The sequence below is a fragment of the Tribolium castaneum genome, chromosome 2 (assembly GCF_031307605.1).
Source record: "Tribolium castaneum strain GA2 chromosome 2, icTriCast1.1, whole genome shotgun sequence".
NCBI classification, from domain to species: domain Eukaryota; kingdom Metazoa; phylum Arthropoda; class Insecta; order Coleoptera; family Tenebrionidae; genus Tribolium; species Tribolium castaneum.
The window spans coordinates 14,786,795-14,809,166 of NC_087395.1; the positions used below are offsets into that span (position 1 = coordinate 14,786,795).

General features: G+C 36.9%; 2 protein-coding genes across 3 annotated transcripts; both read left to right on the forward strand.

Moving 5' to 3' along the window:
• The first annotated feature begins 24 nt into the window (after positions 1–24).
• On the forward strand, positions 25–14,921 carry htt (huntingtin). Its single transcript, XM_008193305.3, has 24 exons — positions 25–259; positions 306–489; positions 538–816; positions 866–1,007; positions 1,060–1,199; positions 1,246–1,794; positions 1,843–2,271; positions 2,317–2,633; positions 3,686–3,938; positions 3,988–4,213; positions 4,261–5,290; positions 5,336–5,864; positions 5,912–6,266; positions 6,316–6,569; positions 7,562–7,741; positions 7,794–8,047; positions 8,098–8,458; positions 8,501–9,174; positions 11,301–11,859; positions 11,904–12,101; positions 12,150–12,364; positions 12,411–12,588; positions 14,062–14,463; positions 14,509–14,921. Exons 1-24 carry the CDS (start codon positions 177–179, stop codon positions 14,854–14,856), a joined length of 8,139 nt encoding a protein of 2,712 aa, XP_008191527.2. The 5' UTR covers positions 25–176; the 3' UTR covers positions 14,857–14,921.
• Positions 14,922–14,999: 78 nt separating this feature from the next.
• Positions 15,000–22,358, forward strand: Ack (Activated Cdc42 kinase). 2 transcript variants are annotated; one of them, XM_008193292.3, is made up of 8 exons: positions 15,000–15,140; positions 15,445–15,637; positions 15,685–16,274; positions 16,324–16,847; positions 19,321–19,553; positions 19,604–20,832; positions 21,722–21,894; positions 21,940–22,358. In XM_008193292.3, exons 2-8 carry the CDS (start codon positions 15,478–15,480, stop codon positions 22,031–22,033), a joined length of 3,003 nt encoding a protein of 1,000 aa, XP_008191514.1. In that variant the 5' UTR covers positions 15,000–15,140; positions 15,445–15,477; the 3' UTR covers positions 22,034–22,358. The 2 variants fall into 2 exon arrangements, with proteins under 2 accessions (XP_008191514.1, XP_008191521.1); XM_008193299.3 differs by lacking the exon at positions 15,000–15,140 and adding an exon at positions 15,149–15,354.
• Positions 22,359–22,372: the final 14 nt, after the last annotated feature.

Genomic DNA, 22,372 nt, shown 5'->3' on the forward strand with positions numbered 1-22,372 from the left:
TGGACAATTCTTGGCAAAATAAAATTTGACATTTGTTTTGACAGTCGACTTGACTTTCCCGTATGTTTTTCGTGTGATGTGTCTAAAAAATGTTAAAATAAACAATGCGTTTAAAACTGGTGGACAGCAGCTAACAGCCGATTAAAACCGTCTTAAATCACCCCCTTTAGCTAAAAATGGCCACCCAGGAAAAACTGCTAAAATCGCTGGAAGTCCTCAAGACCCTCTCGGCACCTAACCAAACATTTGACTCCTCAAAGTAAGCCAATTGGCCAATTAACGCCACTTAACCATCCAAATTGTAGAAAAAAGGACAAGATCCAGCACTGTCACATCGTCACGGAGGCAATTTCCAATTCAACGATCAAAATCGCCCCCAGTTTCCCCACCTACCTCAGCATAACGATCGAGGTGCTTTTGCAGTTATGCGACGACCAGGAGTCCGACGTGCGGATGACAGCGGGGGACTGTCTCAATAAAGTGATCAGAGTAATGAGCTGCGAGTTTGTGGCGTGTTTTTGAGTTGAGCGGTTCCAGGCCATGAACGATGGGAACATTGGTAAAGTACAAATTGAACTACATAAAGGGATCAAGCAAAACGGTTCAGCTCGATCACTACGGGCCGCCTTGAAGCGGTTTTCGCAGCTGGCACACTTGATACGGCCCCATAAGGGCAAGCCGTACGTGGTTAACCTTTTCCCCACCTTGATTAAGGTCTCGCAGCGGCCTGAGGAGCAGATTCATGAGACTTTGGCCAATAGTTTGGCGCCGATAATGCGGGTTTTGGGGAGCTTTACGTCAGAGGTTGAGATAAAAGTAAAGCAGGGGCGCGTTGTGGCTTAGAATTATTAGTTTCGCGTTGTAGGATTTATTGAAAGGTTTCTTGAAAAACATCTCACACTCTTCGCCTGTTATCAGGCGGTCTGCGACCACTTGTGTGTTAAATGTGTGTCTGAACTGTAGAAAACCGTCTATTTTTATGGCATACGTAATTAATTATTTGTTAGGTGAGTCGTTCCGTTTCAGGTGTTCATTTGATTGTTGTTTGTGGATTTGTAGATTTGTTAATTCCAGTCAGTGATAATCAAAGTAGTTTTCTAATATTGGGAGTTTTGGCGTGTTTGAAGAATTTATTACAACACTTGAACGATAATCAAAACGGAGATAATGCTTCCTTATCCGTGGATAAATTGTTACAAGTAACTGTTTTTTTGTTGTTTGGCGCCTTGTAGCTAATTTTTACAGATTTACGAGTTGTGTCTCCACTATTTTTCTAATAAGGATCACAACGTTGTGAATGCAGCTTTAGAAACTTTGAATGTTTTACTCCAGAATTGTTCCCTTGAATTGAGGCAAATTTTATTGAGCGAAAGTGGCGTAGATAAAAGTAGGATTAGTTTACCAACTTCTTATTCAATGTCAGCACTGCGTTCCCCAAGTCAGTTAAGTGTTGCGACAAGTGCAGCAAATGACGATTTGTTTCTGGAGTCCGAACTTACCGACACTATAAGGTCGGATATAGAAAAATGGATAGATGAGTCGAAACTTTCAGTAATGAACGTACCTTGTGCCAAAACTAACGAACTAGAAAAGTCGTTGTCAAGTGAGAGTAAAAACTCCTCACTTGATGTGTCTTTGACACAGCTTGATAGTTTCGATTATAAGATTTCTGAATACGTAGGGAAAAGTCACAGTGTTGGTGATAATCTGGAACGACTCACGATAAGTGACGATTCCTCTGAAAAAAGCTACTCGTATATTGAGGATGACAAGAACTGTGAAACACATTTTCCAGTAAAACTCTTTTCCAACATCAAACAAGTTGATAATTTTTTATTGTAGGACGTTGCTATTGGTAGTTTTCTAGACACCGATATTTCGCTAGTTTATTGTGCGAGACTGATCACCAAATCGTTTCTTTTGTCAGGCCAGAAGGGCGTTTGTATTCCTGATAAATCAGTCCGAGTTTCCGTAAAATCCCTAGCTTTGACCTGTCTTGCCTCAATTGTGCGAATCTACCCAAAAATATTGCTCCTCTGTTTGGGTAAAAAATGCAAATCGAAAAATCACCTACCAATCGCCGACTTGATATTGTACGAAAACCACACCGACCCGCAACTGCGGGGCGTTTTTAGGACACTTTTATCCAATTTTATCACAGCTGTGTTGAGCGAAACTCACTCGAGTTACGACAAATGGATCGAGTCGAATTGTTGCGATGGGAATTTTGCCCGACTTCAGCTGGATTCTCTCGTGAAATTTATAATAAAAGTATAGCAATTTATGTAATTGTTCTTTGCTAAATTTTGGTTTAAGGGCCTTGAGGACGAATCGTCCGGTTGTGCGCGACAAACAATCATAAGTTTGGATGTTTGTTTGGAAAAAATCGCAGAATCGGTTAACAACATTCACGTTTTACCGATTTTGAATTGTCTGCCACTTTTAGCAACCAATCCGTACTGGCTTGTGAAAGTCGCTTTGTGTGAACTTGTTTCGAAGCTTCCCTACGTCACTATTTGCAATATCACTGGTTCTAGTGATTTCCAAAATCGGATAATTGACGATGTTTTGTTCAATTTTTTGCGAAATGATGACGCTCGGGTTAGGAGTGGCGCCGCTAGTGCCATTGTTTCGTAAGTATTTAGTACGGATGTCTAAAGGCTAGGATATGAAACGACGTACAAATAAAACGTCCCCGTTCTTTCTTTCGCCAGAGAGCCCAGTTGTTCCATTACCGTCTAAGTTTTCGGAGCAATGAATTTGAATAAATGGTTGTATTTGTATAACAATTAACACATAACAAACAAACAAAAACAGACAAATAAAGTATTAAATTCTCTACAGTAAGCGATAAACATAATGCAAAAATTGTATCGTAAACTATATTAAAAAAATAAAATAAAAATAAAAAAGTTTTACCAACGTGCACTCTGCCCCATATTTTTCATAACGCTGCGAATACGGTTGAAGATACAGAAAAAGTGTAACGAACAGAGTTGTAGAGAATTAAATTTCCCATAAAAAAGTCCGCGACACCATATTTCTATCTTCTATAGTTTAGGTATAAATTAACGAATAAACGAATCAGTCGCTTCAGCGTCTTTGAACGTCTTTGGGGCATAAACCGTTGACGACAGAGATAACTTTTTTCTTATATCTTTAACAGTATTCGCAGCGTCTTGAAAAATACGTAACGAAGCGCAAATTTTAATTTTTTTTTCTCATGTCTCTTATAAAATTTAATCGTCAGTTTCTCAGTCTGTTACAAGTACAAAGCTCAATATTTCTGCATTTTTTCCAAATAATTAAATAATTGACAGGATTTAAATTAATTTAATACGATTTGTCGCCGAGACAATTTTTTTGGGTCAGAAAATCCTGCGTTTTTGTATCTCGTTTCGTCTCCTAAGCTATAGTCCTCCGTTGTACAGACTGATCCAGAAATACTGAGTCTGTTGGCAACACATTTGAAAGTATTTGTGCTTGTAATTTGTAACATTGCAACCGAATTCTATTTTTCTTAACAATTATTTGATGTACAATCCTACAAGAATGTTAAATTGTTGTTGACTGGAAGCGTACTCCATTAGTATCCTTAAAAATTTGAGTCCAGTGTTGCCAACAGACTCAGTATTTCTGGATCAGTCTGTATTTAGTAAATTGAGTGTTTTATGCTTTGTTTTAGTGTAATTCCGTTTTTGTATCACGAGGAAAATGCTGTTACGGCCAAAGCGATTCATTACAAAAAATTGTTTTTGTCAAACTTGTGTGATAAAAACACGGAGAAAGACTTAACAAAGAAACACCTTATCGATAATATGCCGTCTCCGTTTAGCCAAATTTTGCACGAACGCTGTGATAAAACCGAATATTCTCTATCGAGAATTGTTACAAAGTTGTATCATTTTCTACTGACCGGAACATCGAATCATTTCATAGTCAGTATTACTTCGTTTAAACTATCTCAATTAATTGTGATAATTGTAGTATGGTTGCTTGGAAACACTATCACTTCTCTCAAACGCATATCCTACAACAGTCTACACTAAAGCCTGGAACTGTAAAATATTTCAAACGGAGAAAGACAATTCTGATTCAGATGTTACATTAGACTTATTTAACATTTGTGTGTATTTGCTGAGCCATTCCGTGATTTGTTACGACTTGACGTGCCATTTAAACCTCCTAAATCTCTCGTCCAATCTCTACGCCGGTACGTATCACCTGACCACAAGCACGTGTTCCTATTGGCTTATTTAGGGTACGCCCTCAGTCTGATCAAACCCATATCTGAGAGTGAGCCCTCAACCCAACCATGGGACATGTTCTCAAGCCCCAAATTCTCCAAACTGAGCGACCATTTCTTGTCCCATTTGGTGAAACTCCTCAATATTTTTCACTACGTTCTTGACGACGTCACCCCGAGTCAGCTCCAATCAAAACCTGTCTTACCCAACTTGTCGACGGCTTCGCCAATCAAAAGGCGCAAAAGTGACTTGGAGAAGAAGGTTCTAAGTCCGAGTAAAACACCGGAGAAGGAGGATAAGGACAAGAAGGACTCAAAAGGGGCGTTTTTGCACCTTCCCCACTACATGAAGTTTTACGAAATTCTGCGACAGGCTTATACGAATTATAAGATAACGTTAGAGAGTGAAGCCTGTGTGAAGTTCTCAGGGTTGTTAACACAGACGCTTCACTCGTTTGCGGTTTTGATGGAAGTGGGGACTCTGGTTGAGTTTCACGCGATTGCCGAAGATATTTTGGGGTATTTTCGGTTCACGTTCACGCTGGAGGCGTCGGCGACGGTTGAGTGCGTCCAGCAGCTACTCAAGTGTTTGTTTGGGAACAACTTGACGAGTAATATTGGCCTGATCAGGGAAGTAAACCAGGCGGAAGTGGGCGAGCAATCGAACGGATTTTACCACAACTTGTACCAAAAGCCGTACGATGGTGTGTCCGAGTGCTTCAATTCGTTCAAAAACATTCACAAAGTGGACTGTGACGGGGACAGCACTCTCATGGGCTACTTGCACCGGCGGGACGCCAAACCCTTGCCTGTGCGAAACTCGGATAAAATTCTGGCCAATTACATCCGCATTTTTGAGCCAATGGTCATCAAGTCTTTAAAGCATTACACTATCACAAGCGACGTTAGGCTGCAGTGCAGAGTGCTGCAGTTGCTCAACCAGTTGATCCAGCTCAGGGTGAACTACTGTCTCCTCGATTCGGAGCAAATTTTCATCGGATTTGTTCTGAAGCAGTTCGACTACATCGAAAAGGGGCAGATTCTGTAAGTGTCAGTTGATTGATTTCTTGTTCCTAACGAGTGACGCAGGCTTGCCAGCGATTTGGTGAAGAAAATCTTCCAATTCCTAGTCCAGCTTTCCCACAGTAAGCAGCACTCCAAAAGCATCATAACAGTCCCGAAAATAATCCATTTGTGTGACGGTTTGATGGCCAGTGAGCAGTCGCCTTTGACGCACTGCATCCCAGCGCTGGAGCCAATCGTTGAAAATATTTTCCTGACACGTAACAAATCAAACACAGCCGACGCCAAAGAATTGGAAACGACGCGAGACGTTGTCTTGTCGATGCTGTTGCGACTGTATGAGTACCACGAGGTTATCGACTTGGTAGCTTTGATTCTGGACGATAGCAAATATTGTTCCAATTCGGAAAAGTGGCTCCGGTGGTCGACCCAAGTCACCGATGCGATTTTGCCAATGCTGAGGCAGAATAAGATTCGACTGGATAGTGTGGAGGCGTTGGTTTCGCTGCGAAGACTGATTTTTGTGCTGGAACCGTCGGTGTTCCAGCCTGTTGACAGTGTTTTACTTTTGTTGTTTCAAGAACCGTTGGTTTATGTACGAAACCGTGGTTTGAGGTGCGTTTGATTTATGCTTGGTTTTAGGATAATTGGCAATTTTCGTATACCCGAAGACTGGCGAAAATTCTGATTGGTTTGTTGGTTTTATCGCCAGTGAAGGAGGAAAGTCTCATTGCGAAAATCAACGAATTGAAGGCGGAGTTCGCACCAGGGAGTATTTTTGAAAATTGCGCACCGACGGCTGATCCTTTGAATGTGCTAAACAGTGTTGATATTTTCCGGGAGGTTGCTCCGGAAATGATTTTTGTTCGGTTTTTGTTCCGGGTGTTAAACCTCGCATCGAGGTTTTGTGTCGAAGTTACGAGGGATGGAACTAATGATTTTTTTATTGAGGAAATTTCCATTTTTCTTATGTATTGTATTCATATTTTCCAGTCAGGTGATAAAGGAAACTGAGGGAAAGAATGGAATTAATTACGTTTTTTTAGGGAGTCATTGTAAAATTGCAATTTTTGCGATTTCTAATGTTAATGTAGCACAGTTGGAGGATATTAGTAATAATTTTTTGAAAGTTGCCCACGAATATCCAATTGTAGTATTTTTGTGGTCTTACGTTCTCACTATTTTGAACTACAATGAGAAGAAATTTTGGGGTCAAGTTGCAGATTTGAGCCCGGTTTCGCCTTCCATCAACCAGAAAATTTTGTCCACCGGCAGCATTATTTTGTTTTGTGATTATATGGTAAGTCTTTATAAAAAGTACATTTTTCTATCATATTGAAATTGTCGAGTTTAGCTTCCCAGTGTCTATTTTTTACAAAGTTTTGAAGTGAATTTAAGGAAATCTTTACCAATAAATATTGGCTTCTCATGTTATATTACAAAATACTCATGGCCAATAAATTTTTATATAACTTTTTTTTGCTTAGAAAAGAAAATAAATTTTAGGAATTGCGGAAAAACGCTTTATTCTGCATGAAAAGAACTTATTATGTTGTAATTTTGACAAAAATAGCTTATTTCGGACGGTTCTTTGCAAAGAAAGAATTACGAATTACTTTAGTGGTTAACAGACATGTTATAAATATTTTCAGTTTTTATGAACAGTATCAGTAGTAGTGCTTTTTTTTATGGGAACTTAGAACCAGTCCAACTGTTTGCAACCTACAATAATTAGAGCCATATCTGTAAAATTTGAAATACGAACAGGAAAAAAAATATAAATTAATTACGGACGGCACACAAAAAAGACTTAACACTTTTATTGTTAAACAATGGTTATAAAATTCTGCTAATTTAATAATTGTCATTGAAGTAAAATGTGGAACTTGTTGAAACTTTGTAACCACGACACATAACGGACGGGACATAAAGGATGTGACAAAAAATATCTTTTTAAAAAATTTATTCTGACAGGTTTTAACTATTAAAGACTTTAACAATTTTAAAATTAGACAGTGGAAATTAAAAATTCTTAGTCTTGTTTAACGACGTAAGAAATAAGAGCAACGTGTATTTTAAAAGAAACTTTACATACTAAAATTATTTTGAAAATTTCGGTCTCAGGTTTCATTATTTCTGTTAAATTAAGGAAAAATTAACACTTTTGTGGTTTCAGTTACTTTAAATATTTATTAAATAAAACATTATGCATAAAAAGTGCTCTTAATTGAGTTTTCATCTCAGTTCACTTTAAATGTTAAAAGATCGTTCGTTTTTTTTTTTAATTTTTAGAATCAGGATGTGCTAAAATTGGACCAGTTATCTTGGTTTTTGACCAATTACGTTTCTCAAATCGTCCATTTATGTGACGAGGACCCCATTTCCGAATTTATTTCATCAGTGCACCGCAACAGCGCCACCAGCAAAATTTTTATAGACAGTCTCATGACCACAAACTTAGATTCAAAAGACGTAAGTCAGATAAAATCCTCTTATTATTAATGACGTCTATGTTTTCAAGTAGCCGGTTTTTGTGCTACAGATTTTAAAATCCGTTGAAAACACGCACCCTTACCACACTGGAACACTCCTCAAACTTTTACTACCAAAACTTTTAATTTCGAAAGAATTGGCTGTTTCTAGACTGGTAGCAAATTTAGCAAGTCGTAAAATCGAACTCCTCCTCACCATGTCAATGGCGGAGGTGCACGAACAGTTGGCCAAAGAGGATTTGCTGGCAATTATTAAAAAAATCGCAGCTTTAAATTTAGTGAGAAAGTAAGCAGAGTCAACAAATCATGGATAAATTCCGTAATGTGATGTTTCAGAAACGAGGCTTTATCGAGTCTTTTGAATAAATTGTGTACACAATATTACGACATAAGCCCACTGGAGTTTGACCAAAAACGTTCGGTCAATCCCGACTATATCAAAAAACTCGCAATTGACAAAAACTGGTATTTGGCACAAATCCGCGAGAAATGTAACAGCAAAGAAACGGCGCAGCTTTTGACTCGATTGGATTACGAAGAGTTGTGCAATTTTTTACGAAATGCGGACTTCAGCAAAGTTGTTTTTAAAGAGTGCCTCAGGTTGGGGTTGGACAGAAATAAAACAGTTGAGCCACTGATTACAGCAACGGTTACTTGTTTATCGGAGGAAGTGACGACGGTCTGTGACCATATTCAGGTTGTTTTGAGTCATTTGGTCGCTTATTTACGTTTCAAGTAGGTTTTTAGTGTGCCAACGCTCGAAGACTCCGAACGTTTTGATTCGAGATTTTTGACCCAAATTTACGACCTGATCCCGTCTGTAACGTTCTACATTGATCAGTTACCCGAAACCAAAGTTTCGGACAATAGCGAGGTCCTCGTGAAATTTGGTGTAATTTGTTTAGAGTCAATAAACTACTTAATCGACCGTAAAAATTTTAATCTAAATTACATTGACTTGGCGATCCACTGCTGTGAGTCGGTACTTAAGGAGAAAAAATTGTTTGGTGTGTTGAATCAAGAGTCCCACATATCATGGTTGTGCTCCATTGTTAATAGTTTATATAAGTTAGTTGAGTATTTATTATCAGATAAGGGACAGTTACCCGCGATATCAAGCAGTGTTTTACAAACCACCCCTGCGGGTGAGGCTTGTTACCAAATGTATAGTCTAGTGACCTGGTTGTACAAAAACTCGGACCCAATCGTTCCGAAACTTTTATTTAAACCGATCAAAAATATCATCGTTTCGTTGTCGCGCCTCTCCGTTGTTAATTCCTTCGTGTTGATACCGACCCAAGTATTGAAAAGTGGGTGGACCCCCGAACTCGTCGGCACCTTCCAGACGCAGGTCCCGCCCTTGCCGATCGAGTACCTGCAAGAAATCGACGTTCTCGAAGAATTTATCTTCAGGTAAAAGCAGCCAAAGGGGCATTTCACGTGAAACGGACAAAAAAAATTCAACAACTTGAATTTTGGTTACAATTGCTCATCTACGAGGTATGAATGTAAATACATAATGATTTTTTCGTGAGCGACTTATTTATAAAGCTACTGATTTCTCAAAATTGACTAGTATTAAGCATAACGTTTTTGTAAACTGATATCCGAAAAATTAAGCAATATATAACAAAGTATTTAAAATGATGCTTTATAATAGATAATTTACTTTTTTTATTAAATAAATAAAACTTTGAAATCAGGTTCGAAATTTGAATTTTTTTTCGGGTAAATGAATAGAGATCCCATTTTGCGACTTATAATGTAAAATTTTTACAGGGTGTCTATTATTCACCTTTAAATGTTAGAAAAGTAATATTTTATTTTTTTTAAAATGTATTTTCTCTTTTTAAAAATGTATTGCCCCAAAACTAAGATTCTTTGAAAAGTGGGACTTTCACCACTTTAAAGAAAAATGTTCAAACTTTCCGAATATATTTTTTAGCTCACTGCAATCAAGAAAACAAAAAAAATAAGAGGTTTGTTAAAAGCTGAATAACTACAAAATTTTAAATGAACACTTTATTTTTATTTTTGCATCTAAAAGACCTTTAAATTGTCTATCTAAAAACATTAACGGTTAAGTGTTTTTTTCTGATTACTCAAAACATATTTAACTTTAAACATTAAAAATATTATTAAAAATTATCAAGTATTGTTCCAGTAGTCGAAAAGTGAAAATTTCAGCTAATAATAACTTTAATATTATTTTATATTTATGTTAGTTCATTTTTCGTCATTTTTTACAGTGAAATAATTTTGTTTTTGTTGTTGTTATTAAGTCATTGTCATTTCCATCTTTCAGTCTTTACTTCCAAGAATTTAAACGAAACGTGATCAATTATTTAAGGACATCAAAAACTTTTCACTAGATTTTTAATATTTATGGCGAATTTTTAAATCCCCATATAATTTCATCCGACTCAAGTTATTCAACTTTTAACACACTTCATAATTTTTTTACGTTCCTAATGGTAATGCGTTAATCAATTGGTACCGATTTAAGTTTGAATTTTTCTCTTTAAAGTGGTGAAAGTCTTTTTTTGAATTTTCCGTTTTTGTGTAATATATTTTTTAAAAGAGCGTGTTTTTCTTGAAAAAAAAAAATATTTTAAAAACTAAGCAAAATCGACTAAATGCAAACATGCAAAAAAATATAGTGTGTGTTCCATTTAAAAAGAAACAAGTTTGTGTTATACGTAATTTCGAAAACACCTTGAATAGTTGGGGCTTAGGGAAAAAAAATTCTAACATATAAAGGTAAATAATGGATTTTATCTACTCGTTGGGACACTCTGTATACTAATATAAGCATTTTTTTTAAACATATTTTTTTTAAATAATTGAAAATAAAAAAAAATCGTATTTCTAATTTTACATTTGGTTTTCTTCACAAAAAAAACCTTTATATCATTCTTCTAGTACATACTTTTTTGAAAAACTTTGTGATTCATGGTAGTTTATTAGCAGTAGCATTTTTTCCTTAAACAAAATGGACATGTGGCACATGAACTTTTTGAAAATTTTTCAAAATTATGGCTAGCATGTTCATTTGAGTAGGAGGTTCGAACCCCAGTTTTGTAAAGTTAAATAACGAAACACAAATTAAAATAAAAAAATACGGAGTGGACCAAGAAGTAAATTTACCTCTACTGTTTTGTCAATAATTTTAAAATTTACGCTAATTTTTTTCATTCCAGTTTAGCAGTTCTCAAAATTTCGAACCCATTTTAAGCACGTTTTTTTGGGAAAACTCTGCATAAAAATTTTTCTTACTGGATTTATTTTGCCATTCTCTATCTACCTTCAAATTTTTACTAAACCATTCCCTAACAGGCTGTATAAAGTACTATTTTAAATATTTATTGCTATGCATTAGTTATTTCAATATTTTTGTCAGTTTTTTAGAAGTCCCCTACAAAAAATCATTATGCTTTGTAGGACAATTATCCCGAATTTCACTTTATCAAATTTTTTTCGTTGTCCGCTTCACGTGAAATGCCTCTGAAACCACATAGAATCACAGTGGTTTTTTCCAGAACAACACTCTTAGGCTGGACCTCTCGGCAACAATTCGAGGAGACCTGGATGTCTCTTTTGAGCGTTCTGTGCAACAACTTCGAAGACAAGGACTCGCTAGTTGTGCAAGACGTCGTCCACGCGTCCAGTTTAGCGGTCAAAGCAATCACGGCACTTTTAGTACAAACTTTGTATTTCCCAACTCCTGGAAACACCAACTTATCGCAATTAATCCACGTTTCGCGGTATCCTAACACACCGAAAAGCACAATCAGTAACGAAAAATTGCGGAAAATTCAAGACACAATCGAGCGCAAGTATCGAGAGGCGGGTTATCTTCCAAAAATTGGGAATATTTTCGAACACACGAACTTCGAGAAACGGTGCAAACACTATTCTTACGGACAAGTGTCGGTGAAATACCTCTCAATTGCGGCAAAAATCGTCGAAATCGACGACAAGTGCCCCACTGCGAATATCTGGAAACACAGAGAGGAGTTGTTGGAGAGTCACGGGTTGGATATTAATTCGTGTTTGCAGTTTCTTCTGGATTACTACACCCAACAATTGAAAAATCAAGTAATTATTCCAGTTATGTTTGACTTGACTTGACGTGGTTTTAGGGGTCAACACCGCTTCGTTTCTTGCACGAAATCGTCAGATCTACCGTGACAATTTCAGATTTATTTACGGACAAGTCACAGTTTAGCTGGATGTTGGAAGTGTTTCTAGAATTGTCAAAATTGCACACTGTTGAGGACGAGTTGCTCCACCAGTATTTAATTGTGGGGATTTCGAAAGCCACGGCTGTTTTAACACCGGTTTGTTTATTTTTGTGTTTTAATCTTTAATTGGAATGATGTTTTTAGGACTTGGAGACGTACGAAACAATAAAAAAGTTGTTAACGCAGTATTTGAAGAGCTCGTTTTTGCCGTCGCGAATGGCCTGTTTGCACGGGCTTTTGTACCTTTTGGAGGGTTGCAAGTTGAGTAATATTAGCATTGGGGGGATTTCGGAAGAAATGCAAATTATTCTACCCTGTGCGACAGAATACGTCCAGTGCAATTTAAATTCAAATAACGAGTAAGTTAATTGATTTTGCGGGTCATGATCTAATTTTTTATTTTAGAATTTTAAAACGTTCGCAAGAACACACAATTCTAGTCTGGACTTTGGGTTTTTTCATTGTTGAAAACATCGAAGAGACTCATCTCGAGTCGAATTTTATTTCAAATGTTTTGTCAACTGCGTTCACAGTGTTGTTGCAGCAAAAGCCACCGAATAATTTACAAATAATTTTGATGAAGGTAAGCCTTCGTAATTTATTGCAGTGTTGGTATATTTTCAAATGAAAATAAGAATCGACATTAAACACATAAAAAAGTAAAAACACAGGCTGATGTATGTATTATTTGCTTTAATCACTAGTAACAAAAAATAACGTAAATAAAATAAGTACATAAACATTTTCCAAGATCTCTCTTCGATTCTACTCTACGTTTGTTCAAATTCGTGTCTAATGTCGTTTAGAATTCAGCCAAATTATTCTTTAGAATTGTTTTTGTACTTTTTTCTAGTTTTTTTTGTAAAATTATTCTCTGATTCTTTTTAAAAGTCTCGACTCTTTATTACATTATTTTCATTTTTTTTTAACATTAAAACATTCTCCAATTTTTTTAAATTTTAACCTGCGTCTTTCCGAAATTCTTTCATCGTTTTGTTTAAATATTTTTATCATTAATTTTCTATCTTTTCTCTATTTTTTAAAGATTTTTTTATAATGCTGACGGCAAATTTTAATCCTGGACTCTTCTGTAGATTATTTTATAAATTCTTCTCCAGATTCTTCTTTATAATTATTTTCTAAACTCTGCTTAAAATAACTATTATAAACACTTCTTCATTTTTTACATTTTTTTTAGATTGCACTATGTGCCTTTACAAATTTTTATTATTGTTTCGTTTAGATTTTTTCCAGATTATTTTTTATAAATTTTTCTTTTAGACTGCACTCAAAATAATTTTATAAACTCTTCTTAAACATTCTCCAATTCTCTTTTTAATTTTCTATTCTGTCATACCGAATTTTTTTTCATTGCGTTTAAAATTATTTAGAATTTTTCCAGATTATTTTTTATAACTTTTTCTTTTAGACTGCACTCCAAATAATTTTATAAAGTCTTCTTAAATATTCTCCAAATTCTCTTTTAAATTTAATTCTTAATTAAAAAAATTATCGTTTTGTTTAAAATTTTTCATCATTACTTCTCTACCCTTTCTCTAAATTTTTCCTATATTCTTCTGTATATTTTTTTTAAGATACTTGTCTATTTTATATTCTAAATCCGTTTTTTATGTCTAAAGTTTGAACATTTTGATTATTTTGAAAATCCGTCTTTAGATTACCTTATAAATTTTTGTCTAGATTTTATTTTGTATAGACTGTACTCAAAATTTCTTTAAAAACACGTCTTCATTCTCCAAATTTTCTTTACTCTGGTCTTTGTCAAAATTCTATTATAGTTTCGATTAGAATTTTTCTAGATTATTTGGCATTGTTTTTTGCGAAACTTAACATTCTAAAAACAAAGTTTTTAAAAAAAATCCCGCAGTATCTTAATTATTGATAAAATATTTCTCAAAAACTTATTACATGATCTTAGAACTCATCATATTTTCGAATAATCTCAAACGGGCCTAAAAATTCTCCAAAAATCTTCCTAAAATTTACGAAAGTTGCGAGAAAATCATTTATTTACCCATTTAATTTTGTGCTTTAGGCTTTGGAACGACTGGTGATATTCAAGCCAACCCTCACAAAAGGCATAAGTAAACAAATAATGAGCCTAGCACTCGAAAAAACAAAAACCGAAAATCCGAACGTATCAATCCTGGGCCTCCAACTCCTCCTCAGCTACATGTACACCGACTGTTCCGAGCAGCTCGAAGCTGTGGGCAGCCCCACAAACCCCGACCACTTAGTACAAACAATCGAAAAAATCTCTGCAATTTTCGAGCACATCAAACGTGGCTACATGTCCCAAGTTGAAATTTTGTGCCACGTTCTGCCCGACATACTCAACGACTTTTTCTCCCCGGCCGACATCCTCACGAAGGTGATAAGCGAGTTCCTATCGCCGCAGCAGCCCCATCCCCAGCTTTTGAGCAAAGTTGTCTTTCGGGTGAGTTGTTGCTAGTTCGGTTCGGTTTGTACCATTTTCGGTTAGGTGTTCGAGCGAGCGATTGAGGAGAAACAGCTTCCGTTACTACAAGACTGGGTGGTTTTTAGTCTTTCCAATTTCACGCAATCGTTGTCGGTTGGAATGGCAACGTGGTGCTTGACTTGCTTCTTCATAAGCGCAAGTTCGAACGAGTGGTTGCGGCTATTTTTCCCTTACGTGCAGACGCGTGTCGGTAGGTACGAGTACGAGGACCGGAAAATGCTGTGCATTGCTGGGGCGGACTTCTACAAGAACCTGACCAACCAGAACCAGAAAGACACGTTCATTGAGAATTTTCGCAAAATTAAGGAGCAACCCGACACGCTGTTCACCGATTTGTTATCGTCTCTGTAAATAGTAGGACTTACAACAAATTTAATTATCTCTATTGAGTAAGAAATAAAAAGAAATTAACATTTTTGCTGTTTATTTCATTTGATTTCGGTTCATTCAATGTTTTCGAGCTGACGCACACTCGGCGCATGGAATTTCGGTGTTTCCTTGTGACAACCTGTCATTGTCAAGCCCGACTTATCTTGTGGTTTTTTAATTGTTTATATTAGTAAAAGTGATTGTTTAAACAAATTTGCGATAAAATTTTATTGCAAATAAAGCATGAATGGCCGTTGAACTTTAAGGTAAGCAAAAATGCGCAAATCCCGGCGTTATTCAAACGAGCGGATAATCTCGCTGAGAAGTTCGTCTAACAATGGGATATTTCCTGTTTCTTCACAATTGTCTTTTATCACGGAGTTATTCAACAAATCCTGTTCATAAGTGCTGGTACGTGTGCTGTGTTAAACAACTCGGCTCATTTGAACACGTCTTGTCGTCGCGATTTAATTTCCTTGGGTAAGGTTAGGAGAATAGCTTTGCACTTTCACTTTTATCGCAATTTGCATCAATAATATTCCCCCTACAATTCAAACCTGTGTTTCCCAGAATCAGTAATGCGTATTACATAAAAACACTAAAATGGCCGAAGATGGTATTGACTTGATCCGCGAGATACTAGTAGATGTAGAATTGAGCCAGTTTTTGTTACCCATAAGAGATGATCTCCAAATAACGCGACTAGAACATTTCGATTACGTGAAGGCCGAGGACTTGGAAAACATCGGATTAAGCAAACCAGGTAACGAGACTCCAGTCATTTGCATTTGTAATTAACACAACCTTTAGGTGCTAGACGGTTGCTGGAAGCCGTCAAGAAAAAACGGGCGCAGATTAGGAAACGCAACTTAATCAATAAGCTGATCCCGGTCGTTGCTAATAAGACAGCGACTTTGAAAAAAACTGACGACAGTGTGACTTTGGCGGACTTCACCTCTTGTCTCATCCCCGAATCTAACATAACTTTGTCAATTAAGCTGGGCGATGGGTCGTTTGGGGTTGTGCGAAGGGGCGAATGGACGAGTCCCAACGGTCGAGTGCTTCCAGTCGCTGTTAAGATCCTCAAAGCCGATGCGTTATCCCAACCGGGGGTTTTCGAGGACTTCATCAAGGAAGTCCAAGCTATGCATGTGCTAAGTCACCCCAATTTAATCCGTCTGTATGGCGTGGTGCTGTCGCAGCCCATGATGATGGTGACCGAGTTAGCAAATCTAGGGTCTCTATTAGACTACCTCAGGAAACAGTGCCAACAAACACCCGTGCCCATGCTGTGCGAGTATGCCACGCAAGTGGCCACCGGGATGGCGTACCTGGAGAGCAAGCGGTTTCTGCACCGGGACCTCGCCTGCCGGAACGTCCTGCTAGCCTCAGCTGATAAGGTGAGGTTTATCGCATTTGTATTTATTTATTATAATTGATGGAAAATAGATCAAAATCGGTGACTTCGGCTTGATGCGCGCTTTGCCCCAAGAGGAAGACTGTTACGTCATGACGGAGCACAAGAAGGTGCCGTTCCCGTGGTGCGCCCCCGAGTCGTTGCGCTCGAGGCAGTTCAGCCACGCGTCCGATACGTGGATGTTCGGGGTGACGGTGTGGGAGATGTTCACGTTCGGGGAGGACCCGTGGATGGGGCTCATCGGTTCGGAGATTTTGCGGAAAATTGATAAGGAGGGAGAGAGGCTGCACCAGCCGGAGGCGTGTCCGCCGGCTGTTTACAGTATTTTGCTGCAGTGTTGGCTCAAAAATCCGACCGAACGGCCGACTTTCGCTGCGTTGAAGGAGTTTTTCCGGAAGAATAAAACACCAGTGATGAAGGCGGTTGGGGGACAGGACGAGCCGAATAAATTGAAGATTGAGGAAGGGGATGAGATTGCGATTATTGATGGGAGTGCAGAGTTGTATTGGTGGAAAGGACAGAATCAGAGGACGTTTGAGATCGGGTTGTTTGCCAGGTGAGAGGTTTTTTTTGACAAAGGCCGGATTTTGGTAATCGGTTTGATAAAGCGTGAAATTGGTAATACGTAAGTAACGGGTAAATAAGTGGGTCAATCTAACGATTCATAAAATTTTTCTTGAGTGACTTATATGAAATTGAATTGGATTATAGAACAAATACGACTTTTGAAATTGATATCGAAAAATAAGGAACTTTTCTTTAAAAAAATGTTTTTGTAAGTGATTCGTAAAATGTTTTTGCTTGTTTCCGTTATTGTGTTTAAAGAATTCCAAGAGACAAGGAGATATTATCAATAAATGTCTTTGTGTTTTCTTTTTTTTAATACGTAAAAAGAACCTCAAAATTTTAGTTATAAACGTTGGCCAAAATTCCAAAATAGTTACGAGTGCATGATTAAAAAAAATAAATAGTCTTCAAAGATCCTCCAATTACTTTCAATTTATTAACCGTTCTTTCTTAGTTAAAAAAACAATTTTAGGTCTTATTAACAGATCGAAAAAAGTTTGGAATATTACTAAATCTTAAAGATTTATAGTGACGGTCAGCTCGATTTGCGTGTGCGTCATCAATTTCATTTTTTCATTACCAACACAAAGCTATAAAAAATTATCAAAAACAATGCAAATTTAAACAGCTAAGGGCTATCTAAGGGTGGTATCCTTGAACATTAATTTACATGTGCACTTCGACAACACCGTCAACTGTCACGAATTTGTCAACCTGACATTGACAGTAAATTATAGACGTCGTCGCATGGTTGTTGAAAGTGTTATCGGTGTTAATCACCGATTTTCTGTTCGTTTATTGTGTTTTGTGATTTGCGTTTCGTTATGTTTTTGATTCTGCGTTTATTAGTTCTTGTTTTGTGAATCTGTATTTTTTGTAACAACTCATAATTTAAACACTTCGTAACCTCAAAAAATATTTGATAGTTTGTCACCGCTATGCCCCTGCTATGTAAACGTAGTGACAGAAATGTTAGATGACGCACACGCAAACGGAGCTGAGCGCTACCATAGCAGCATGAAAAATAATGGTATATTTTCTATGAAACTTTTTATTTTATCGTTTTTAGGGTTGTACTGGTTTTGTGTCTTCCAGAATAAAAATTACCTTTAGAAACGACTAAAATCAAAATGCAACCTTTGCATATATTTTAATAGTATTATCTAACCGCTCCCTTAAACTTTGTTTTGAAATCTGCCGAATAACTATAATTTTTGCAAGCGCACGCACAAATTTTTCGAGCGCCATCTGCATAGATCGGTCCAATGCACGCAATTTTACAGATGTGTTATTATAATATACTGCAAAAAAAAACGTAAAAAGCATCATATTTTTTTATTTACACGGAAACTACAATTTGTTCATTGTACCACACAGAATAAATCAAATAAACAAATACGATAAATGCAACAGAGAACCGAAATACATAGAAAAATACATAAAAAATTGAGAACAACTTGTGAGCAATGTCACAAGGCTCTTAGCAAACATAATAAAAAAAAACAATACCTACATACGTGAACAGTCAAGTAGCAATTTTCTTCTTTTTTTTAACTGAGTTCCGGTTTTTAAAGTATGTGTAAATATGTTTGATTTTGATAGTAATCACTTATCAAAAAAAAAAAAATAATAATAAGTGTAGTACTTTTGAACCCAAGCAAATGATATTTTAATATTTTTTAGTCTTAGCACGTTGTTTGATCAGAAACACAATTATTTTAAGGAATTTCGTTCTAAATGAGCCGAAAACTTCAGATGACTCTGACAAAACCACGTTTTTTGAGCGCGCAATTATGTATTTCGCAAAATTTTTCATAAATTAGCCGGAATGTCACAAAAAGCACATTATTGTGCCTTTTCGTGTGCTGTAGCACATTCCCTGTTGGAAACATGTTTCGCCAAAAATTAATTGAAAGATTTCAAAATTATTTAAAACAATGGGTATCAAATGCAGTTTTACGAAATTTTGCATATTATTTTTTTGTGTTTTTATTAAAAGACGCAATTATTCAATAAAATTTCGTCAAAAATTACGCAAAAAATTTTCAAATTGAGTCGAAAAAGGTGTTATTTTTGCCTTTCCCTGTGCTTAAAAACTCATTTTAAACAATCACAAAACAGATCTAAAAATGACATCATTTCATTGCTATTTTTGGAAGGTTTTTCGCCTCAAAATTGGGTCCAAAATGTTGTTAGGTTTGCTTTTTTACGGTGCTGATGTTCATTTTTCAGTCAGATAATTGATTATTTTAGGAAATTCAATCAAAAAATTCCACAAAAACATTAACTTGGAATTGATAAATAGTAATGTTTTGCATTATTCGAGTGCTGAAACACGAATTTGAAGTAAAAAAAACTCAATTTTTTCGTGAGAATGTAACAAGCTGAAAAAAGATGTGTGACGTCCTGAATATTTCATTTTTAAGTAGCTTTATAATAGTTTGAAATAAAAATTATTGCAGATGTTTGGTCGACCCCATGCGACCCAAACAACCGGAAGACATCAGCAAACCCCTCCAGAATTCCTTCATCCACACAGGTCACGGTTCAGCCTTTGGCGAATCGTGGGGCAGTCCGTCCTATATTGACGACATGTACCTGAGAAATCCCATGGAGCCCCCCGACGTCCTCGGTTTGCACCGTGAAGCCAAACCTTCTCCACAGCTATGTGATAGAACCAAAAGTATCAAAAACAGTACGCCACAATCACCCATAATTTACCCCAAATTGACCGATTTTTTTTAGCAAATAGTCTCAAACAAAAGCCAAGTGATAAACAATTCAATTATCGGAAACTAACGAACGAATCTAGCATTAAAATGAAACCTCAAAGGCCCCCACAGCCAAAATTAGAGAAAAATCGGGAAGGTGTTTTGATTGATTTGTCACCAGAGATGGGTTTGTCCAAACAGAGCAATGTTGGCAGTGCTGATTCGCGAAGTGTCTCAATCTTGGATGAGCCAATAGACGTGATGCAAGAGTATGAGTACCCACCATCAAATGCCCCACCACCGTACCAGCAGCCCCCCTCATACTACAACACTAAAATGCTCGAACAATTGACCGATGACCCGTTCGATACTTCTCGGGTCTACTCCCCGGAACCCCGGCAGCCCTACTCTGAAATACCCACAACATACTCAAATAACTTCAACTCGAATAACGAAATCAAACAAAACGGGTACATCAAAGGTGATATAGCGAACCGTGGCTTGAACTACGGAAGCGACATCCAAGTCGTGACCTCCAAAGGCGTCCTAACCACCCCCAAGGAAGTTGCAACCCCAGTTCCAAGCACAAACGACGTGTCTTTGATGAATCTCAACCAAGTGCCAAGTACTAACGACACGAAATTCGTCCAAGAACTCGAGAAATACCTCCTGTCTAAACCCGAAGTCCCAGTTTTGCAACCCCCTCCCCAAAGCACGAAAAAACCCGACCCAGTCCTCCCCAAAGTCCAAAACGGGACTTACTCGAATCTAGATACTTACAGCAAAGGCTCAAAGTACGACACGACGAACGTTTTCAATCGAATTTGGCACGAAAATATGGTCAAAGAAAACGGGAACGTGAAACAGTGCAAAAACTTTGACATTCCCCCGACTTCTACTAGTCAGAATTTTTACCATCACTACGACCCAGTCTCGGATTTTGATCGGCTGTCCGTTTCTGGCGTCAATTTTTATGATAATTGTCACGCAGCGGCCGATAATTTGTATAATAATACGTCGTTTTTGGGGCAACCGAGCTCGTCGCTTAGTTCCTTCAGTTCGTGCAATACTCAGACCGCCGTTTACGGATCGTATAATTCGATAAGGCAGTATAGCGAAGTTACCGATGCGGTGTATTCGGAAATTGCCGAAAATTCATACAGTCAGGTGCCTGAGGAGAGTCTCAAGCCGCATAGGCCGGCGCCACCGTCGCCCATGGTGCAGAGCATGCAGCAAATCCAGCGCAAGATACAACAAGGGCAGGTAATATTATTTATTCACCTGGATTTACAGTTTTCGCACCAACTCTCGAGTGGAGATAAAAACATAAGCATAAAAATGTACGCAGTTTTTTCAGAGCAATTTATTTATTTGTTTTGTTACATATTTATGACCTAATCGTCCAAATACTTAGATTAAAGTGGACGACAGAGTTAAACCAAGTATGCGACAAACGTCTGGTTTCTAGAACGAGTTATCTTTAGATAAATTTTATCCGTTTCATAATTTCTATAGAAACGCCAATCAGGTCATGTCTGTTTTTAGCAACTGTCCAACCGATAAAGTTTAACTGAAGATAATTCGTTCTAGAAACAGGGGGAGACAAGTATAATGAAAATTATTTTTCTGTTTTTAACTATATTTGACCCAATTTTATATCGAAAAAGAATTTGCGCCAACGGTACACTTAAAAAAATCGACATTTTTTATGGATACACTTGCACTGTGATGATACGAAGAGAATGCGACTAAGAAAAATTATTATAAGTTTTTAATAAAAGGTGAATATTCATTTTAGTTTGCCAATATTTGCTAGTGAGAATCGCAAATTCTTAAAACTTTATTTTTTATACATTATTTCATTCATTCTTTTGGGTTGCAAAATTATTGTAACGGCTTCATGCAATTTGTTATTAAAGCAACAAATAAAACCTTGGCTGTAAGTAAAAGTTAAACTAAAATTAATATCCATATTTAAATTTTTGCGTAATTTATCAAGATCGACTAAAAACTGTGAAAGAATAAAAAAGAAAACAGTACATTATTGCATTAACTGTTTTTATCACCACGTAGAAGTTGTCTGAGACTTGAATGCCGGAGCTTGTAGTTTAACTGCAACTTTGATTTTGTTTAAAAAATAATTGTTGTTTAGCTGAGCGCTGACGCCGAGCGCCTTATGACGTCCGAATACCGCAATAACAAGATAAGTCAAGTCCGGGAATGCGTGCCTGATATCAGCACCAGCGACTGCTTACAAGCCTTGCAACTATGTGGGTGGGAGGTGGCCGCCACGGTGAAACACGTGAAGATCGATAAATTACTCAAGTATGACGATTGTTTGGGTTTACTTTTTGCTGATTTTTTTTCTAGGCTAGGATTGGCCAGTCGTGAGCGATGCGAGGCGGCTTTACAACGTACAAACTGGAATGTCGAGTTGGCAGCGTCGGCTATTTTAGACAGTTGAATTTAAATAGGAATCAAATAACCGTGCCAAAGATATTATCACAGATAGTTAAATTAGTTTTAGATTGTTAATTAGCAACATGACATGACCGCTTGTGATAATTTGAATTTAGTTTTTTTTAATACTTCCTTTTTTTTCTCGTAGTGAGGTGTGCCAGTTATCGAATTAGCTTTACCTAAAAAGGGCACCTCTTGATGTTCTACAATCGGCTCGTTTGGTTTTTAATAAACCAATAGGATCATTGTTCAAACTATTTATTCTAGCAAATAATCGATCTTAATTTAGTTGTTATGTATATAAATCCTCAATAAACTATATTTTTTTACCGTGGATTTTGAT

Bases quoted from the DNA above. Each gene is read 5' to 3' on its own strand.
- Ack (XM_008193292.3), top strand. From the start codon at position 15,478: ATGGCCGAAGATGGTATTGACTTGATCCGCGAGATACTAGTAGATGTA. The intron at 15,638-15,684 runs GTAACGAGACTC...CACAACCTTTAG, and splicing joins CATCGGATTAAGCAAACCAG to GTGCTAGACGGTTGCTGGAA. The intron at 21,895-21,939 runs GTATGACGATTG...TTTTTTTTCTAG, and splicing joins AAGATCGATAAATTACTCAA to GCTAGGATTGGCCAGTCGTG.
- htt (XM_008193305.3), top strand. From the start codon at position 177: ATGGCCACCCAGGAAAAACTGCTAAAATCGCTGGAAGTCCTCAAGACC. The intron at 3,939-3,987 runs GTCAGTATTACT...TGATAATTGTAG, and splicing joins GAACATCGAATCATTTCATA to TATGGTTGCTTGGAAACACT. The intron at 8,048-8,097 runs GTAAGCAGAGTC...GTGATGTTTCAG, and splicing joins GCTTTAAATTTAGTGAGAAA to AAACGAGGCTTTATCGAGTC.